General features: G+C 51.0%; 1 protein-coding gene across 1 annotated transcript in view; it reads left to right on the forward strand.

Moving 5' to 3' along the window:
* LOC123926444 (CUB and sushi domain-containing protein 2-like) overlaps nt 1-17251 on the forward strand; it is a 596474-nt gene that overhangs the window by 203213 nt on the left and 376010 nt on the right. Inside the window, exon 5 of the mRNA XM_045980312.1 lies at nt 13831-14038. Within this exon, the coding sequence (XP_045836268.1) occupies nt 13831-14038 (208 nt within the window). The remainder of the gene's footprint in view (nt 1-13830; nt 14039-17251) is intronic.

Here is a 17251-nt window from a genome sequence, read left to right on the forward strand (position 1 = left end):
TGCCCTCCTGTCTAGAAGAAACATGGTTTCTTTTTGTTACGGAGTATCAGTGTGCGAGGGTCTTCCCCAGCTGCTTCCCTTCCTTCCAACCACCCTGGCCATTCTGCTTTTCCCTCGCCTATAAATTTCCTATAAATTCAGCCTCTCTCCCTGTTTCATGGAGTCCTCCTCTCAGCCTCTAAATCTGCTCAAAACCTCTTTACCCCAACAGCCCTCCCACCCCCAAAACCCACTGCCTCAGCCTCCCAGCTAAGATGACCAACTTATCCTGGTTTTCCTGGGATTTTCCCATTTTTAGCTCCGAAATTCCCTCATCCTGGAAATACCCTCAGCCCCAGGCAAAGCAGGATGATGGGTGACCCTCTTCCCAGCCTATTTCTTAGTACCCCTCCAGTCCGTAATAACTGAGTTTACTCCGAGGCTAATTTCCCACGCCTCTAATCTGATGATAAAAATAACACATGATCATTTTTAAATTATCTTAGAAAATTCAGAGAAAGAGTAAAGAAGAAACAAAATTTACTCATTTTAACAATGATTTTTGTGTATTTCCTTCCTATCTTCTAATCCATACTGCATTATGCACATATCATGAATATGTGTATAGTTGAGATTATTGTGCATGTAGATTTTTTAAGGTACCTTTCAAAGGCTGTGACATTGCACTGTAGTATTTCCCCAGGCCACCAGAAATGCCTGGCATCTTGAAAGCTCCATCCAGCCTTGTCTCTGCCCACCCTCCACCCCCACCAACCTCCCATTTCCTCCTCTGCAGACTGGCCTTTGGCCCCAATATTCTGCATCATGTTGTCAAATCAGATGGGAATTGTTTTGGCCCTTATATTTCCTGACCTCTCAACAGCCTTTTGCACTACTGACCACTCTTTTCTTCTCGAAACTCTTATCTATAAATTGTGCAAATCCCAGAACACTCCATTATAGGTCTGGAGGGGGGTGGTGGAGGATCTTTTCAAGGAGTTGAGAAATGATTGGAACACACAGCTCTCCCTGGGTTCAAGTTTTTCCTTTCTCTTGGAGGCAGCTTTTCTGTAAATACTGTCCAAAGACTAGTTTGGGGAGACGGGCTCCCCTTTCCCACCATATGCGCACACCCTTTGTACTACCTGCACCAGGGGTGGAAAATCCTTGGCATATATGTCTCTTCCCTTGTTCCCACGCCAGTGGAGGACATAATTAATTGATCACAGCGCCCTTTCTTAGCCCACACATGGCTATGAATTCCTCCCGAACAGACAAGCCACAACCATTCGGCGGGAGTTGCCACCTGACCCCATGTCTGTTTACTCCTTGACCATGTTGGTCCCTCTTGGTGGAACCCAAGGGAATGAGAGTCTCCCTCCTTACCTTCCTAAGGGCTCCTCTCAGGCCCCGTTTCTAACTTGGGATGTGACTTTCGTCACGTGCTTGCTATCAGGAATAACCAACCCCATCAGGGGAGACCTTGGCCCCTCCACACAGGTGTGTGACCCTGTGGACAAAACAAGGCCTACAACTGCTGTCTCCACTCCTCTTAGAGAATCCCTACCCACCCCTGGCCTAGAGGATATCCCAGCTGAACACTCTGACCTTCCTGGGAAGGGTGTCAGAGTTGGGACGTGATACTAGAATATGAAACCAGGTAGTATATGAAATCAAGTATTTAAGTTGTGAAACAAGACCCACCCTTCTCCTTCCTCTTACAGCACTCTAAATGCCATGGTCTTTCAAGACGGAACTAGAAAACAGTTGTAGCCCAAGTGTGAGAGGCAGCCGGGCTGTCCACCACCTCCCCACCCCGCACCATATAATCCACATCAGCACCCACCCCGATAGGGTAGAAATCCTCTTCTCTGATCGTCATCAGCTCGAGCCTCCCCTGAACCTGGATCTCACATGCCCCATCTCCCTGGGTTCTACTCTTCGAGCTGAGGTTGGGAACTTGGCCCATTGGTCTTCAGTCTCTCCCTGTCCCCAGGGGAAAAAATAAAACAAAAAGCAAAAACCACTAACAAAGGTGTTTGCACACAGGGCCGCTCTTTGTTGAAGGTGTTGATGGCAACAGAGGGAGTTTGCGGCTTAGCAATGCGAATGGCCAAGAATGACAGTCTGAGTCATCAGGAACCTCCAAAGCTTTCAGCCCTGTTCTCTGGAAGCTTGTCCTTGGCTTCTGTCTTGGCAGGCTCAGGCTCCCCTGGGGCTGTGCATCACACCCTCTCTTCTTTCTCCATCCTCCTTCACTCGGTCCCTCTTGACTTTGGCCCTGCGGGGGGGAATTGCGTTGACCGCTTAGGCACAAGAGCCCCATTGCCTCTTGGCTTTGCGCCGTCTCCTTCCAGCCTTACGTGTCCCTTCCCAGGGTGGTATTGTCCTGAACAGAGCCACCTCACAAGACACTTGGCTGGCTGTGAAAGTGCCTTTTTTATTAATCCACCAGTAAAATATGAGTGCTGAAGGCTGTCCCCTGGAGGTCTTCTTTTGTTGGGTGGACTCACGGCCCCCCAGTCTCAAGCCTGCATGTCCGGGTGTGGGAGCAGGGCCGGGGGGTATGGAGTGGGCTGGGGTGATGGTGCTTCCCCAGCACTCATACCCAGCAGTGGTTCATGGGCATGGGGGGCCTTTCTGGGACACGACTCTTTCCCTGTCCTCTCTCCTTCCTCTTTTGGCCTCTCAGACGATGATGATCTTCCCTGCTTCTCCCCAGCCTTTTCTTTAATCCCAAAGGACCTAGCATGGCCTCACCTCTAGGGACATCTTTTATCTCTTGGGATTTCTCATCCACTATATGCCTTCTAATTGTCACTTGGAGATGACTCTCCGGTGTCTGTCTCTAAGCCCACTCTCTATCCCAGTTTGCAGGCCCCCGTGGGTATCAGACTCTACTAAATCTTTCCTGAGTATGTGCCTCAAATGGGGCACATCCAAAATCTAATGCTTTCTGTCTTCCCAAACCTGCTATTTGTGTGCCTCCCCAGCTCAGTGAAGTATCACCATCCAAGGTGACCAAGCCAGACACCCCAGTGGCATCTTACAGCCCTCACCCTCCTTGCCCCCGACACCATCAGCCACCATGTCCTGTTGCATCTCTCTGCACCTATCCTTGCATCCAAGCTTCTGCCCCTGCTCAGGGGCTCTGGCTAGGGACAGTCCGGACTGCCTCACATCCCGTCATACCTGTCCCACTGCAGAACAGCCCTCCCAAGTCCTCCACCCCGCCCCAACATGTCCCAATCCATTCTCCACTGCTGGAGTGGCCTTCTAAGCCATAGATCTGACAGAATCACTTGTTACTTAGAAGGCAGTCAGTGGCTCTTCCTCCCTGATGGGGTCAAGTTCGGATTCTTTAGCATGGGCAAGGCCCTTCCAGAAAGAGTCCGAGGCTGATCTTTCTAAGTCTTTTCTCAGCAGCTTCTAATTTTGCTATACCAGAGAAGGTCCTCTTCTGGAACACCAGGGAAGCCAGCCAAGGATGTCAAGTGTGGCTTCCAGAAAGGCTTCGAGTCCCCGAGGCTCCTTGGTGTCTTCCAGGGCTAAGATGTGTCTCCACTCATGACTGGGGGAGGACAGATGGCTCTCCCACTCTCTGAGCCCCAGCGCCTCCCCCATTCTGTGGGCTTCTGGTCCATTTCTGGTTCCTACTTCACCATAAGCTGCAAGAACAGTCTGAGACGTGTCCTCAGTAATGCCAGTGATTTTCCAAGCCACAATTCCTCGGGAGGCCAAGCTGTACAGGAGCTGAGGGAGTTGGTTCATCAGGCGTCCCACAATGCCAGGAGTCACAGTCACGCCAGAGCTAACGGTTTGTACTCAGGAAGGATTAAAGCCTTTGGCCTTTTTTCCTCTCGCGTAGAACTCTCAAGGGCTGGCATCGATGAGCGGTTAAACCTCATCCACTGGGCAGTGGTCCGTAAATATTTGCTGAATGAGCGGATGGCTGGATGGGTCTAATTCACCACCAGAACCATGTAGGCATACTGGCCTGAAAGGCAAATTGCTGGCCTGGGTTAACCCACCTGCCCAGCAGTGCTGAGTGATGCAGAGTCTGAGGCCAAGGCTTCCTGGAGCAGGCTGGAGGGCCAGAAATGCCACATGCCTGGCTGAAAGGTAGATTCAGCCTAGGGACGTAGCCCAAACTAAGGGGGAATGAGGACCCACTAGGATATTAGGGGGCAGAACAGGTGCAAGACTGACCTCCAAGGAGGCCCATCCCAAGGCTGCTGGCCCTCTGAGGCTTGGTCTAGCTGGCAAAGGGAAAGAGGTAGGGCCTTTGAGCTCCCTTTGCTTTGTGTCCCCCTGGGCACCTTGTCAAAGGCAGAGGTCCCTGGGAGGCTCTGAGCTTTGTGGAACCTCTTTGAATCACAAGAAGGAAGACCATGTCAGTTTCAGCAAATGGCCTCTGAATTGGGATGGGCATGGGCCCTGGAGCAAAGAAGGCCGCCTGGAGAAGGAATGGGGTTCAGATGTGCTGGGGGCTGGGGGACAGGTGGGGAGAAAGCATCTAGAGCAAGTAATGCTTGGCCTCTGAGGTTCGAGCCAAACACTGCCGGCTGTCCCCTGACTCAAGGTAGGGAGCATTGGTCTGCGGAAGCTCGGGCTGCAAGTGTCCAGCTGCATTCCTGATTTTCTAACCCCAGGGAAAGGGATCTGGGGAAGAAGAGAGAGAGGCAGTGTGCTATGGAAAGAGCATGAAGTCAGAAGGGTCCAAGTCAGCCCTAGCCATCCCGTGCCAGCTCAGTGTCACAGGTCACTGGAGTGCTGCTAAGCCTGCATTTTCATGTGGGGAAAACGAGCAGTGGGCTTAGTCGCTTACTCATTTGTTCACTCAGCAACTTCATGAGGGCCTACCGCGTGCTAGACAGTTAGTTTCTCAATCCTTATCTATTGACTGCCGATTTTTGTTAGACATTTGTTATTCTAGATACAGAGAATTCCCATGATGAAAAGTCAGACCAGGCGCCATGAGAACATGGAGTATTTATTTGAAGTTAGCAGCTGGGAGGCAGAACACAGATAAAAATCAAATACGCAAATTTCAGATCCCGAGGAAAATGAAGTGGATCGTGATAGGAAGAGGCTACTCGAGATGGAGCCCTCAACAGCGGTCCCCTCTGAGCAGATGATATCTGAATTATTATGTGAAGACCCTGGGAAGGGCATTCACAGCAAAAGGAACAGCAGGTGCAAAGGCCCTGAGGCAGGAGAGAGTTTGACATTTTGCAGAAACAGGAACCAGGTCTGTGTGGCAAAGTAGAATGGGAGGAAGGATTTGGGGGAGAGGAGTTGCTGTGATGAAGTAGGACAAGAAGTTGGGGTGTGATTCTCGTTCAGAAAGGAGCCAGGGAAGAATTTTAAACACAGGTGTGGTGCAGCTGAACTTAATTTTTTCCAAAGTTCACCCTGAGAACTAGAATGAGAGGGACTATAGTCGGCAAGAGGTGCAGCCAGGAGGACCAGTCGGGAGGCAGCTACCGTAGGCAAGCAGGCTGGAGACTCTGCCTTTGGGTCACAGGTGACCATGGGAGAGATGGAGGGACCGTGGTCTGGTGGCACAGCCAACAGCCCTGCTGATGGATTGCATGTAGGTGCAGATGGAACAGAGGGTCAAGGTTGACTCCTAAGCTCGAGAGCTGGCAGGCTGGGGGTGTGGATACCCGAGATGGGGATGACTAGCACAGGGTGTTGGAGGCATGTGCCCTGAGGGGGATCAAGAGAGCTCATTTCATCCAGATAAAGTCTGAGATGCCCATGAGACATCGGGGGGGGGGGGGAGGGGATATTAACTCTGTGGCTGGGGAAGTTCTGAGCTAGGAAGAGATGGGGGGAGGGATACGAGACCCTATGTTGGCACCATGGGTGACAGAGAGGGTCTGGGAACTGCACGCTGGGCCCCTTTATGCTGATCACACTACACGGCATGCAGAAAGTACCAAATATCACTCCAACCAATGTGGACCTTGAGTGATTCTGGAATGCACCATGGCTTCCAGATACTGTTCCTAACCACAGGGTTCTTCTCCTCCCGTTAGGGCCCCCAGTCCTTCTCCAGTCACCTTTGCCATCACTGTTACTATAGTAGAACCACCCAGAATGTGTTCTGGAGTCCAGTCACCCGGATTCAAATCCTGGCCTTGCCATGCCTACCCACTAGCTGAGCGACCTTGGGCTAGTTACTCCACCTCTCTGTGCCTTGGTTTGCTCACCTGTAAATAATACCAACAACAGTGTGTAACTCACAAGGGGGAAGCGGGTTCAAGTTGATCAACACTGCGTGTGTGGCAGAGGGCCTTATTCCTAGCGCTGACCCAGGGAGAGTGAGCTGCTGTGATTCGAACCACCACCACACAGCAGGCTGGCATTCAGGGAGCTCCACCTGTCCTCCAGGCCCTGCACTGCCTCCTGCAAGCCTCAGCGAATCCCCACAGGAGCCCCAGGAGGTCAGAGCTTGCTCTCCCCTGGTGCACATGAGGGAACTGAGGTGCGGAGAGGTAAGGCACCTTGCCTGCGGTTACACGGCTCGAGGGCAGTGGACCCAGGATTCTAGCCAAGGCCACGCATCTACCAGCCATGATCTTGACCTCCACTGTCGGCTGCAGACAAGGACAATGGCCCGTGACGCCTGGCAGGAGACTCGTGGTGACACTGTTGCTTTCAGAGCTCCAGCTTGGTGGCCCAGGGCCTGAGAGCTTGATCCTCTCCCAGGGGCATCCCCTGATGGGTCCACTAGGCCAGGCACTGCCCAATCTCCTGTGTTCCCCCAGGACCTTCCTCTCTAGACTCTCCCAGGAGCTCCAGCAGAGAAGCCTCAGGTGGTTCTGCTGGGCAGATGTCGCTTCAGTGGGGGGTAGGAGGAGCCAGCATCTGCGGGGGCTGCTTCTGTTCTTTAGGGGAAGCCTGACCCAAGACTCACCTGCCTCCACCCGAGTACGGGAGCTGGCCCTCACTTTGCAGGCAGCTCAAAGCCCCCACCTCAGGCCACTCAGACAGAGGAGAGGAGGAGCGGGAGGAGCTTCTCATACTCGGAAAAACCCCTCTCCAGGGCCTTCTGCTTCCAGGGGCTCCTCTAGCCCGTGTCTGGTGCAGCATTGAAAATACGTGCATAATGGCATGGGTCTGGAGTCAGAGCGATCTGGGTTCAAGTCTGATTCTAACAATTAGTAGCCATGTGACTGTGGGCAAGTTTCAAAAACCACTGAGTCATTGGGGCGCCTAGGTGGCTCAGTTGTTGGGCATCTGCCTTTGGCTCACATCATAATCCCAGGGTCCCAGCCCCACAGGGACTGCCTGCTCTCAGAGATACTGCTTCTTCCTCTCCCTCTCCCTCTCCCTCTACCTGCAGTTCTGCCTGCTTGTTCTCTCTCTCTCTCTCTTTCTGTCAAATAAATAAATGAATAAATTTTTTTTCTGCAATTATTTTTTTTTAATTTATTTATTTTTCCAGCGTAACAGTATTCATTGTTTTTGCATCACACCCAGTGCTCCATGCAATACGTGCCCTCCCTATTACCCACCACCTGTTCCCCCAACCTCCCACCCCCAACCCTTCAAAACCCTCAGGTTGTTTTTCAGAGTCCATAGTCTCTTATGGTTCACCTCCCCTTCCAATTTTTTTTTTTATAAACATATAATGTATTTTTATCCCCAGGGGTACAGGTCTGTGAATCGCCAGGTTTACACACTTCACAGCACTCACGATAGCACATACCCTCCCCAATGTCCATAACCCCCTCCCCCTCTCCCAACCCCACCTCCCCCCAGCAACCCCCAGTTTGTTTTGTGAGATTAAGAGTCATTTATGGTTTGTCTCCCTCCCAATCCCATCTTGTTTCATAAATGAATAAATCTTAAAAACAAAACAAAAAACACCGAGTCAGGTGCCTGGGTAGCTCAGTTGGTTAAGCATCTCCCTTCAGCTCAGGTTGTGATCCCAGGGTTGTGGGATTGAGCCCCGCATAAAGGCTCCCTGCTCAGTGGGGAGACTTCTCTCACTGCCTGCTACTCCCCTGGCACATGCTCTCTCTGTCAAATAAATAAATAAGATCTTTTAAAAATAAATAAAAACCACTGAGCCTCGGTTTCCTTATCTGTAAAATGTAGATGATATTATGCCTATCTCTTCAAGCAGTTTGATGATTAACAAAAAAGTATCAGCAAAGCATTTAGCACAATGCCTGGCCTGTACTCAAAGCTCAACAGAGTTATGTGACTGAATACCGTGTCCCGCCTGTATTCTCCCCAGAAGGATGCCTTGGGGGACCATATCCATGGATGGCATCCGGCGTTGGGGAGGAGCAGAAATACCGATGCTCTCCGGCAACTGCAATTTCTTAATTTTAAGAAGGGGTATCTTTGATCAAGCCAAGGATAAAGGGGCAGACCCTGAACCCTCAGAAGAGGTGACTGATGAGGCTGAGCAGGTCCCTGGAGCCGCTGGGGGCCCTGAGCCATACAGCACAAGGAAAAGGGGGGACATCGAGGCTTTGGGGAATTCACACCCTGGATTCTGCCTCACACTTGAGTTGTCGGGTGGCAGCTTCTCCCGCAGGGCCGATAGAGATTTTTGCTTCCTCAGAGACAGAGTAGCCTGGGGAATGAGGACATGGACAGATGCCCAGAGCTAAGTGTCCCCAAACTTGCAGGCATCCAGGATTTGGCATTGGCAATGGCCCGAAATGTAAAGAAGGGAGGAGTAGGGTGGTTCCCCCATCCCTGCCTGAAATTTGTGAGTCACTGGAGAGTTAACAGACATCCAAGGGGGCCGAGAGGTAGTGCTCTCAAATTATGGTTAATTGAAGAAATTTCGGTGGAGCTTTAAGTCGATCATAAATAAAGTCATAAACTAGGAAGGGCAACGCTCGGCATCACACACCTGCCCCTTGGAATACACACGACTTACTGGCAGAGCAGAATGCCCATTACCAGAGAAGGAGAAAGTGTAAATTAATATTTTAGGACTGTGGTGTCAGCTGAAGGTTATATTTTATGGCTCTGAAGTTGTAAACATGAAATATGATGCCTTGTTTCAAGGCAGAGGAAATCTCCAAACAACTTCTAGAGCATCTTCAATCAAAGCCGGATGTTCAGGAACCTGGGGGACGGAGGAGCCCGAGAAGCAGGGCCCACTCAAATGGGAAAGGGGCCACCTTCAAAGTGGACTGGCAGCTCTGGGCAGAGGGCCTCAAGCTCTCCAGTGTTCAGTCCCAGCACAGTCTAGAAATCACTGACTAAGGTTAGGAGCTTTGAAGATCTCAGGATAGCTTACCAGACTGCTTTCAAGCAGGGCGCGTGGTGTCTTGACAGAGGCCACAGTCCTACTGCCAGAGAGACTCAGCTGGAATCCTAACTGGCCACCCACTGTGTGACCTTAGGGAAATTGCTTAACCTCTCTGAGCTTCTGTGTCCTGTTTCATTTCATTGTTCAACAGCTGTTTACTGAGAGCCTACCAAATGCCAGAAGTGATAGGTGCTGGGGGCATTCTCATTTCCTCAGAGCTGAGTAGCCCTGAGGTTCCACTGAGCTCCATTAAACCTCTTGCTGGATGTCAACAGTCCTTTCTCCTTCCCAGCAAGAGAGTCTTGCTACTGAAATTCTGGGTCCAGAGGCAAAGGTGTGTTGTTCTAAAAGACATTTCTTATGAGTAAAACTTACAACTCACTGGGGCGCCTGGGTGGCTCAGTGGGTTAAGCCTCTGCCTTCAGCTCAGGTCATGATCTCAGGGTCCTGGGATCGAGCCCCATATCGGGCTCTCTGCTTGGCAGGGAGCCTGCTTCCTCCCCTCTCTGGCTGCTGCTCTGCCTACTTGTAATCTCTCTCTCTCTCTCTGTAAAAAAGAAAAAAAAAATAAAAAAAATAAAAAAAACTTACAACTCACATCAAGGACAAACTTCCCGAAGCCCCGGCCTCATGGCAGAAGGCTCTTAGCCAGGGCGATGAGGGGCTGCACACCACCCAGCCACAGTGACCCAGCAGCCATCTGCCCAGCCTCGCTGGCCACGGACACAGCCCCTGCCCTCGTGGAGTGTACAGTCTAGACATTAAATAAATGACATAACCCATCGATGAATTTGGGGAAATGATTCATTATGGGAAAGTATGTGCGGTCTGAAAGCATACGATGGGGGGAAGGGGTTTCTGTATCTGGAAAGATCCTTGAGGAAGTGACACTTAGACTGGGACCTAGAGGCTGAGGAGGGGCCATCCAGTCCCCACAAGGTGGGAAAGAAGGTTCCAGAAAGAGTAACTGGCACTTTCCAGGTCCTGGAGCAGGGAGATGCTTGGTACATCAGAAGAGCTGGGAGGAGGCCAGAGTGGCGGTGGGAGGTAGTGGGGAAACAGTGGTATAAGCAAGGCCCTGTACATCTTTATAAGCCATAGAATGGTGTACTCTATCATGAGTGACAGTGGGAGTTACTGAAGGTTCTTATAGAGTCGAGGGGCATCCTTAGGTCTGTGTTTCCAGGATGGCTCAGGCTTCCATGTAAAGAATGATGGGCTGGAGCAAGAGAGGTGTTTGGAGACCAGGAGGGAAGCCTCATGGCTGTGGACTTAGACGATCACATGGCTTCACATGGAGCAGGTGCAGGGCAGATGGGGGACCCAGTCAAGAGCTACTTACAGGGAGGAATGGGATTTGGTCTCTGGCTGGGTGTGGCATGTGGGAGAGGTCACCGATGGCCCTAGCCATCTGGCGTAAGGGCCTGGGTAGGTAGCACGGATGCTCTCTGGGAAGGAAATGCCAGAAGGTCAGGTTCAGTGGGAGGAGAGTGCTATGGTGGTCTTGGTTGGGTTGAGGTAGTGAACAGTGCAGGATATCTGGTTGGGTTTCTAACACCAGAATCACACGGAGGCCACAGAGTCACCATCTTCCCCCCTGACCTGCTCCCCCCTGGCATGGCCATGGCCAGCTGATGCTCCTCACACTGCTTCCTCACCCCAGCCCCCCACTCGGGGTCCCCCTCCTCCCTGACCCTGACCACTCGTCCTTTCAGGTGCCTTTGTTTCTGCCTGCTGGTCATTAAATGTTGCTCTTCCCAGGCCTTCTTTACTCCCGTGGAGCCACAGTTTCTCTCTGTCCCACTGACTCCCAGCCTCGCAGGCCTCCTGGGCTCATGGTCTCTGTGGGCGCTGCCACCCGTTTACCCTCAGCAGCTCAGACTCAGCATGGGAGTGCGGAGGCCCATCACTGTCCCGCTGAGCTTCTTCTCATCTGGGGCTCCCATTTACCCTGACAGTATCATAATGCTGCCCTGTTAGCAACCTCCACCTCCTCTTTCCCTCCTCCTCTCCTTCACTGGCCACTCCCAGGTGGAGACCGTGTCCTCTCACTTCTCCCCTACCTGGTTCCTGAATCCTTCTGTTCCTTCTCTTTCTCCCACTGCCACTGCCCCTCATTGAGGCTTTGATGATTAGAACAACCTCTTCACGCTGAGTTAGCATTTATAAATAGGCTCATTCTCTTGAAATAGATCTTGACCCTGTAGAATGACATTAATAAGGATAGTTCAGGACCTCCGAATGAACTCACCTTGACCTCCATCCCACACTTCTTCTGTATCTCCAGCTGTCAACTCTGTCTCTGCACCAGGATATCCCTCATGCACACTCAGCCCTTGGATCCAAAACTGAACTCCTGCTTGCCTTCCCCACCACAAGGCACCCCCTTCCTGGGTTTCTGCTATAGGGAGTACCTTTCATTCATCCTGATTCTCATGCCCCAGACCTGGAGCTCATCCCTCCCAACTGCCAAAGCCTGTGAATCTGCTTCTAAAATCTCTCTGAAATCAGTACTCTTCCTGCAGTCCCCATGATTTCAGCTCCAATCTCATCTGGACTCCCCTGGACTTTGGTGACAATGTCCTACCAAAAGCATCATGCCTACGCCCCTCACTCAGACCTCCTCTGTGCCACGGTCCCAGTGATCTTTCTAAAATGCAAATTCAATCATATTTCTTCACTACATTTGATTCCCAAGATGAAGTGGAAGGAAAAGGAGAACTTAGTACCTGTTGGGGGGCATCTACATGGGCCAACCACTGGCTGATGCTAGACACTGCATCATTAACGATCCCATCCAGTTATCCCAGCAAACCATCATACAGAGAAGCCAAATGAAGCTGCCAGAAATAATCACCCAGTTGGGGTCACATGGCTGGGAAATGGTGGAGGCTGAATTCAAATCTAGGCCCTCCTGACCCCCAAATCCATTTTCTTTCCAATACAGTCCACTGCTTCTTGGCCCAGTGTTCTCTGTCACACGGCTCTTTCTCCATTTCCGGTACCATCACCCACCATTCCTCTTAGTTCACTCTGTGATAAGCTGTGGAGAGCCACTCATCTTAGGCATGCCTTGTCGCTTTTGTGCTCTGTGCTTATGACATTCGTTTCCCTGTTTTCTTAAATGCCATACCCTTTCTTCTCTATCTAGAGAACTCCTATTCACCCTTCAAAACCTAGCTCTAAGGGCATCTCCTCTGTTAACCTTTCCCAAACCGAGTCATCCAAGCAAAGTAATTTGCTGCTTTATCCATGTCCTCCAAATGTGAACGGTGCTCCTGGGAGATGGAAGAGTGCATTGGTTAAGGGCACAGGCCCTGGAATCGGGCTTAGAATTCCAGCTCCTTCAGTCACTATGAGCTGGGTCACCTGCAGCAAATGCCCGACTCTCTGTGTGCCTTGGTTTCCTCACCTACAAAATGGTTCCATTGCTCCACAGGGTCAAAGTATGGACTATGTGAAAGATGTAGCATCATTAGAATGGTTCCTGATATCATGTAAGTGCTCCAGAAATATGAGCTTTTGTTATTGTTACCAGGCAGCCTCTGGCATTCGTTGGGAGCCGGCTTCTGCATTTCTCCGTCCTTCACCACATAGTCCTGCCTCTAGCAACACGTGCTAAGTGTACTGCACTCGCTCGCTTGGGTACAGGTTCTAGGACAACAGCTTAGACACCAGCCAGCTAGTGAGCCGCAGGAAAAGGATTCAGCCGGCAGTCTCTGATAATCCAGAAGCCAGGCCTCTTATTAACTAGTCTATGTCAGAGCATGTTCCCTGGATCATTTTTTCTAAATACCAAGTCTCAGCTGGGGTTTGGCTGGAGCAGTGTGACCGCTAGGTTGTGTGGTGGGAGGAAGGAAACAAGGTCCCTGGCCTTGGGGGTTCCCAGCAGAGCTCAGAACCTGCGTGGCAGACAGACGGATTAATGGGTCACTTGGACAGGGCCAAGTACGTGTCTACCATCAGACACGTTGTGGCTGGAGCCCAGAGGAGAGAGCCATCACTAAACGCTTGAGGGCATGAGGCTCTCCCAAGAGGTGGCTTTGGAGTCAGGCCTAAAAGGAGGAGAAGAGTTGCCCTGGAGAGAAGGCACCCTGGGCAGAGGGGGCCGCAGTGTGAGCACAGGGCAGAAGGCTAGCTGTGCATAGCTTGAGAACAGAGCTGGCCCGCAGACAAGGGCAGGAGGGAGGATCTCAGTGGTCTGGCCAGAGTGTTACCCCATGGAGCTGTGTTGAGTTTTTGTCTTGTTTCCCCCCTCGGAGGCTTCCTAAGTTCAGGTGGGAAGAAATATCTTGTTCCCCACAGTGGTGACCACGGCAGGAAAGGTGACACCTGAGTCCTTCCCTGCTCACAGCAGACCAGTATGTGTGGTACCCCGAAGGTGTCCTGAATGTCAGAGTTCAGTCCCAGTTCAGGGGCTGTGTCACCTTAGGTAGGTGGCATAACTTCCCTGTGCCTCAGTTTCCTCATCCGTTCAAGGAGAACAGTCAGATCTGAGATTCTCAGAACAGGGCCTGGGAACTGGAGCAGCTCACCTGAGCCTCTTCTCTGTGTGCCCACAGCGGACGATGCTTGCGGGGGGACCCTGCGGGGCCAGAGCGGCATCATCTCCACCCCCCACTTCCCGTCAGAGTACCACAACAATGCCGACTGCACGTGGACCATCCTGGCCGAGCTGGGAGACACCATCGCCCTGGTCTTTATTGACTTCCAGCTGGAGGACGGTTACGACTTTCTGGAAGTCACAGGCACTGAAGGCTCCTCCCTGTGGTAAGTGCAGCAGCCCCTCCAGGTCTCCACCCGAGGGCACAGTCTCCTCAGGGGCGGGGCCTGCGCTCCAAGGCCCCTTTGCCTCATTCTGGACCCACAGTTGACGAGTCTGGTTCTCATCGTGATGAAAAGTCCCTGCATGTTTTCAGAGCTGGGTCCATTTTCACAGTGATTTTGGGATCTGATTCGATGTGTACTCTTGCTGAAGAATGATGGGCCTTGGTGGAGTGACTTGCCCTGAGAGTAAAAATGTCCTGTTTCTCAGGCCAGAGACTCAGTGTGCGGGTTTGAAGTACAGTTGCCTTTGTGGAGGGTGTAGTCATAGTGTCCGACAAAGGGAACAGAATCATTAGGTGGCAGTCCCTAGGGCCCTCTCCTGGGCAAGTTTTCTGATGGGAAGTGTCCAGCTTCCAGTTTGGGTGATAAGCCTCGAGTAGTGGCATGGGGCTTAGAATGTTCTCTCGTCGTCTCCTCATGGCTGTGTTATCAGGAGGAGGGCACAGGGGATGGTATCAGTCTATCAAGTGCCCACAGAAAGGTGTATCAAGACTTGCTTCCCATAAGATGGGGGGTGTCTCTCAAGCTTCATTGAGGCATGGGGGGAGCACAGAGAAGGCATCCCTGAGGACTCTGAGAGTCAGGGGAGGACAGTGCCTGGGAAGGAGATGTGGCAGTCAGTATGAGTGGGGAGGAAGGGAGGGAAAGGAAGCAAACAGAAGGCAGGGGCACATTAACTGAACCCTCTCTCAGACCAGATGTCATGTCACAGGATAGAAACATCAGCTGTGGAAGACAGGGTCCTTGGAGGGTGAGAAAACCAGACAAACCCACAGAAGGAGCCAAGTATGACTATTTCCAGGGAACAGAATGGGAACTGACTCCTGCCAAATGTGGGCTGGGAGATCTGGGGACTGGTGTAGCCCGGAGAACTCAAATGTCCTGGGACAGTGGAAGGCGATCCGAACTGGGAGTCCAAAGATCTTGGTGCCATAAACTTGTTGAGTGAACATGGCCAGATCATTTACTCCTCTGAACGGGGAGTTGAGGGAAGCATGTTTGAGTCAAAGACCAACTGCTGTGGGCAGGTGGCTGTTCTGTCAGTGGTCTAGGGCAGCAGCTGGACACATGGTTCTAGGAGTGGGGATGAAGGCCTGGGCGCCCCTCTTCTGGACTGGGACCCGAGTGCCCTGCCAGCCCGAGGCCCTCTGGCCTCCTGCCTCTTTTTGTTAAATACCAATTTTTGTGACTGTAAATAGAATACATATGCTTTGTATAGAAAACATCAAAAGGTATGGAGAAATGAATAAGAAATATTAAGAGTTTGGGGTACCTGGGTGGCTCAGTGGGTTAAAGCCTCTGCCTCTGGCTCAGGTCATGATCTCAGTGTCCTGGGATGGAGCCCTGCATTGGGCTCTCTGCTCAGCAGGGAGCTTGCTTCCTCCTCTCTCTCTGCCTGCTTCTCTGCCTACTTGTGATCTCTGTCAAATAAATAAATAAAATCTTGGGGAAAAAAAGAAATATTAAGAGTTTGATGTATTTCCCTTTGGCCTTTTTGCTTTGTTTGAATCAAGCTAGCTGGCTATTTATATATGTTTTAATATTACAGAATTAGGATCTTAAAATCTATCTGTGGTTATATATTTTTAACTTAGTATTATATAATGAAAATTTTCCCTATATCATTGCAGAAGCCTCCAAAACACAAGAGGCACAGTAATAGCCTAATTTATTGAGCATTTGTTATCAATACATCTCAGGCTGGTTCTAAGCTCTTTTGGCTATAATTTCATCTCTTCCTTATAGAAACTCTGTGAATTAGGGAGCATCCTTTTCTTCCTTTTCCAGATGAGGGAAATGAGGTCCAGAGAGGTTGTGTCCCTTGCTTGAAGCCACAGAGCTAGTAAGGAGCAGAGCCAGGATTCAACCCCAGGTCAGTCGGACATGAAAGGCCATCTCCGTAAGCCATGACAGAGCAACACATCATGCACCTTACATTTGCGAAGGGCTGTGCCAGCTGTGTGGCATTTGCTCATCAGACTGACAGGGGTTTACTCATCGGACTCTTATGAGGCCGTTCTCAAGTTTTCGCTTCTGTAAACAGATGCCAAGATGAACAGGCCTGCCAGTTCCGTCTCTTCCAGTCCCAAGGCCTCTTCGACTCACTTGTTTATCCGTGGGCCAAATGGTCTCCCACAGCTTCTGCCCCCTCCCCAGGTGTGAATCCACACGTTGTCCAAACTTCTGGAGTGAAACTAATCTGAAAGACTATTCCTTTTCCTATTAAGTCACTCAGTGGGGAAGGAATTAAGCAGAGGAAATCGTTAGGGGAGTCATTCAGAACCCTTTGCTATAAGATTAAATTATAATTATTTACAGGGTTGGTGTCACCATTTCCAGGCAGGATGCATTTGTTGTTCTAATTTATACTTGCATAGCAATTATGGACAAACAAACTTGGAGGCTCAGGACGTGTGTGCAAAGAACCCACGCTCTCGCCTGCCCCTCTCCTTTATGGATCCCTGGATCCCCTTGAAAATGTGATGCTGCTGGTTTATGAGGGTGCTTTATATCGCCATGCATTAAGATTTTAGGATGTTTTCTTGAGTTCTGTGCCAAGTCATAGAAAGACTGCAGTTCCTGTCAGAAAAGATGAATGTAAGTAACTGGGCATCCCTTCACCTATTGAGATGACAGAGACAGCTTTGAGAGAGAAAAAAAAAATCCACTACTTCCTTTCCCAGATGGCAGATTCCCACTGATTCAGGATGGGTGGGCATGGGATGTTCCTGACTCAGTTTTCCCACTCTTCTCGCCACCCCCCCCCCCCCCCCCCCCCGCCATGGGATACAAGCAGGAGAGTTTTCATCAGGGGTTCCAGTTGTTTGGATTTTGTGGACCATCAAAATTTCCAAACAATTAGGGAAATAGAGGTTTGATCATTTTTCATTTTGCCAGGCAAGGACATTAGGGGGGAAAAGTTCCAAATCCTCAGAACATTATTTCATAAAACAAAGGCTGATTCAAAGCCAAAACTGTGGCAGGATATAACCAATTTGCAGCCTTGCACTGGCACAAGGACAGAAGGGGTAGGAGAAGCGCACAGAAGTAGCGGCATGTGGCGGGAGCAGCAGACCCCGCGCAGGGCGGACTTCAGCCGGGTCGGCCGCTTCCGGCTTCCGGCTTCCCGGTCCGTGACTGGCCACTGAGAACCCG

The sequence above is a fragment of the Meles meles genome, chromosome 1 (assembly GCF_922984935.1).
Source record: "Meles meles chromosome 1, mMelMel3.1 paternal haplotype, whole genome shotgun sequence".
In the NCBI taxonomy this organism is placed as follows: domain Eukaryota; kingdom Metazoa; phylum Chordata; class Mammalia; order Carnivora; family Mustelidae; genus Meles; species Meles meles.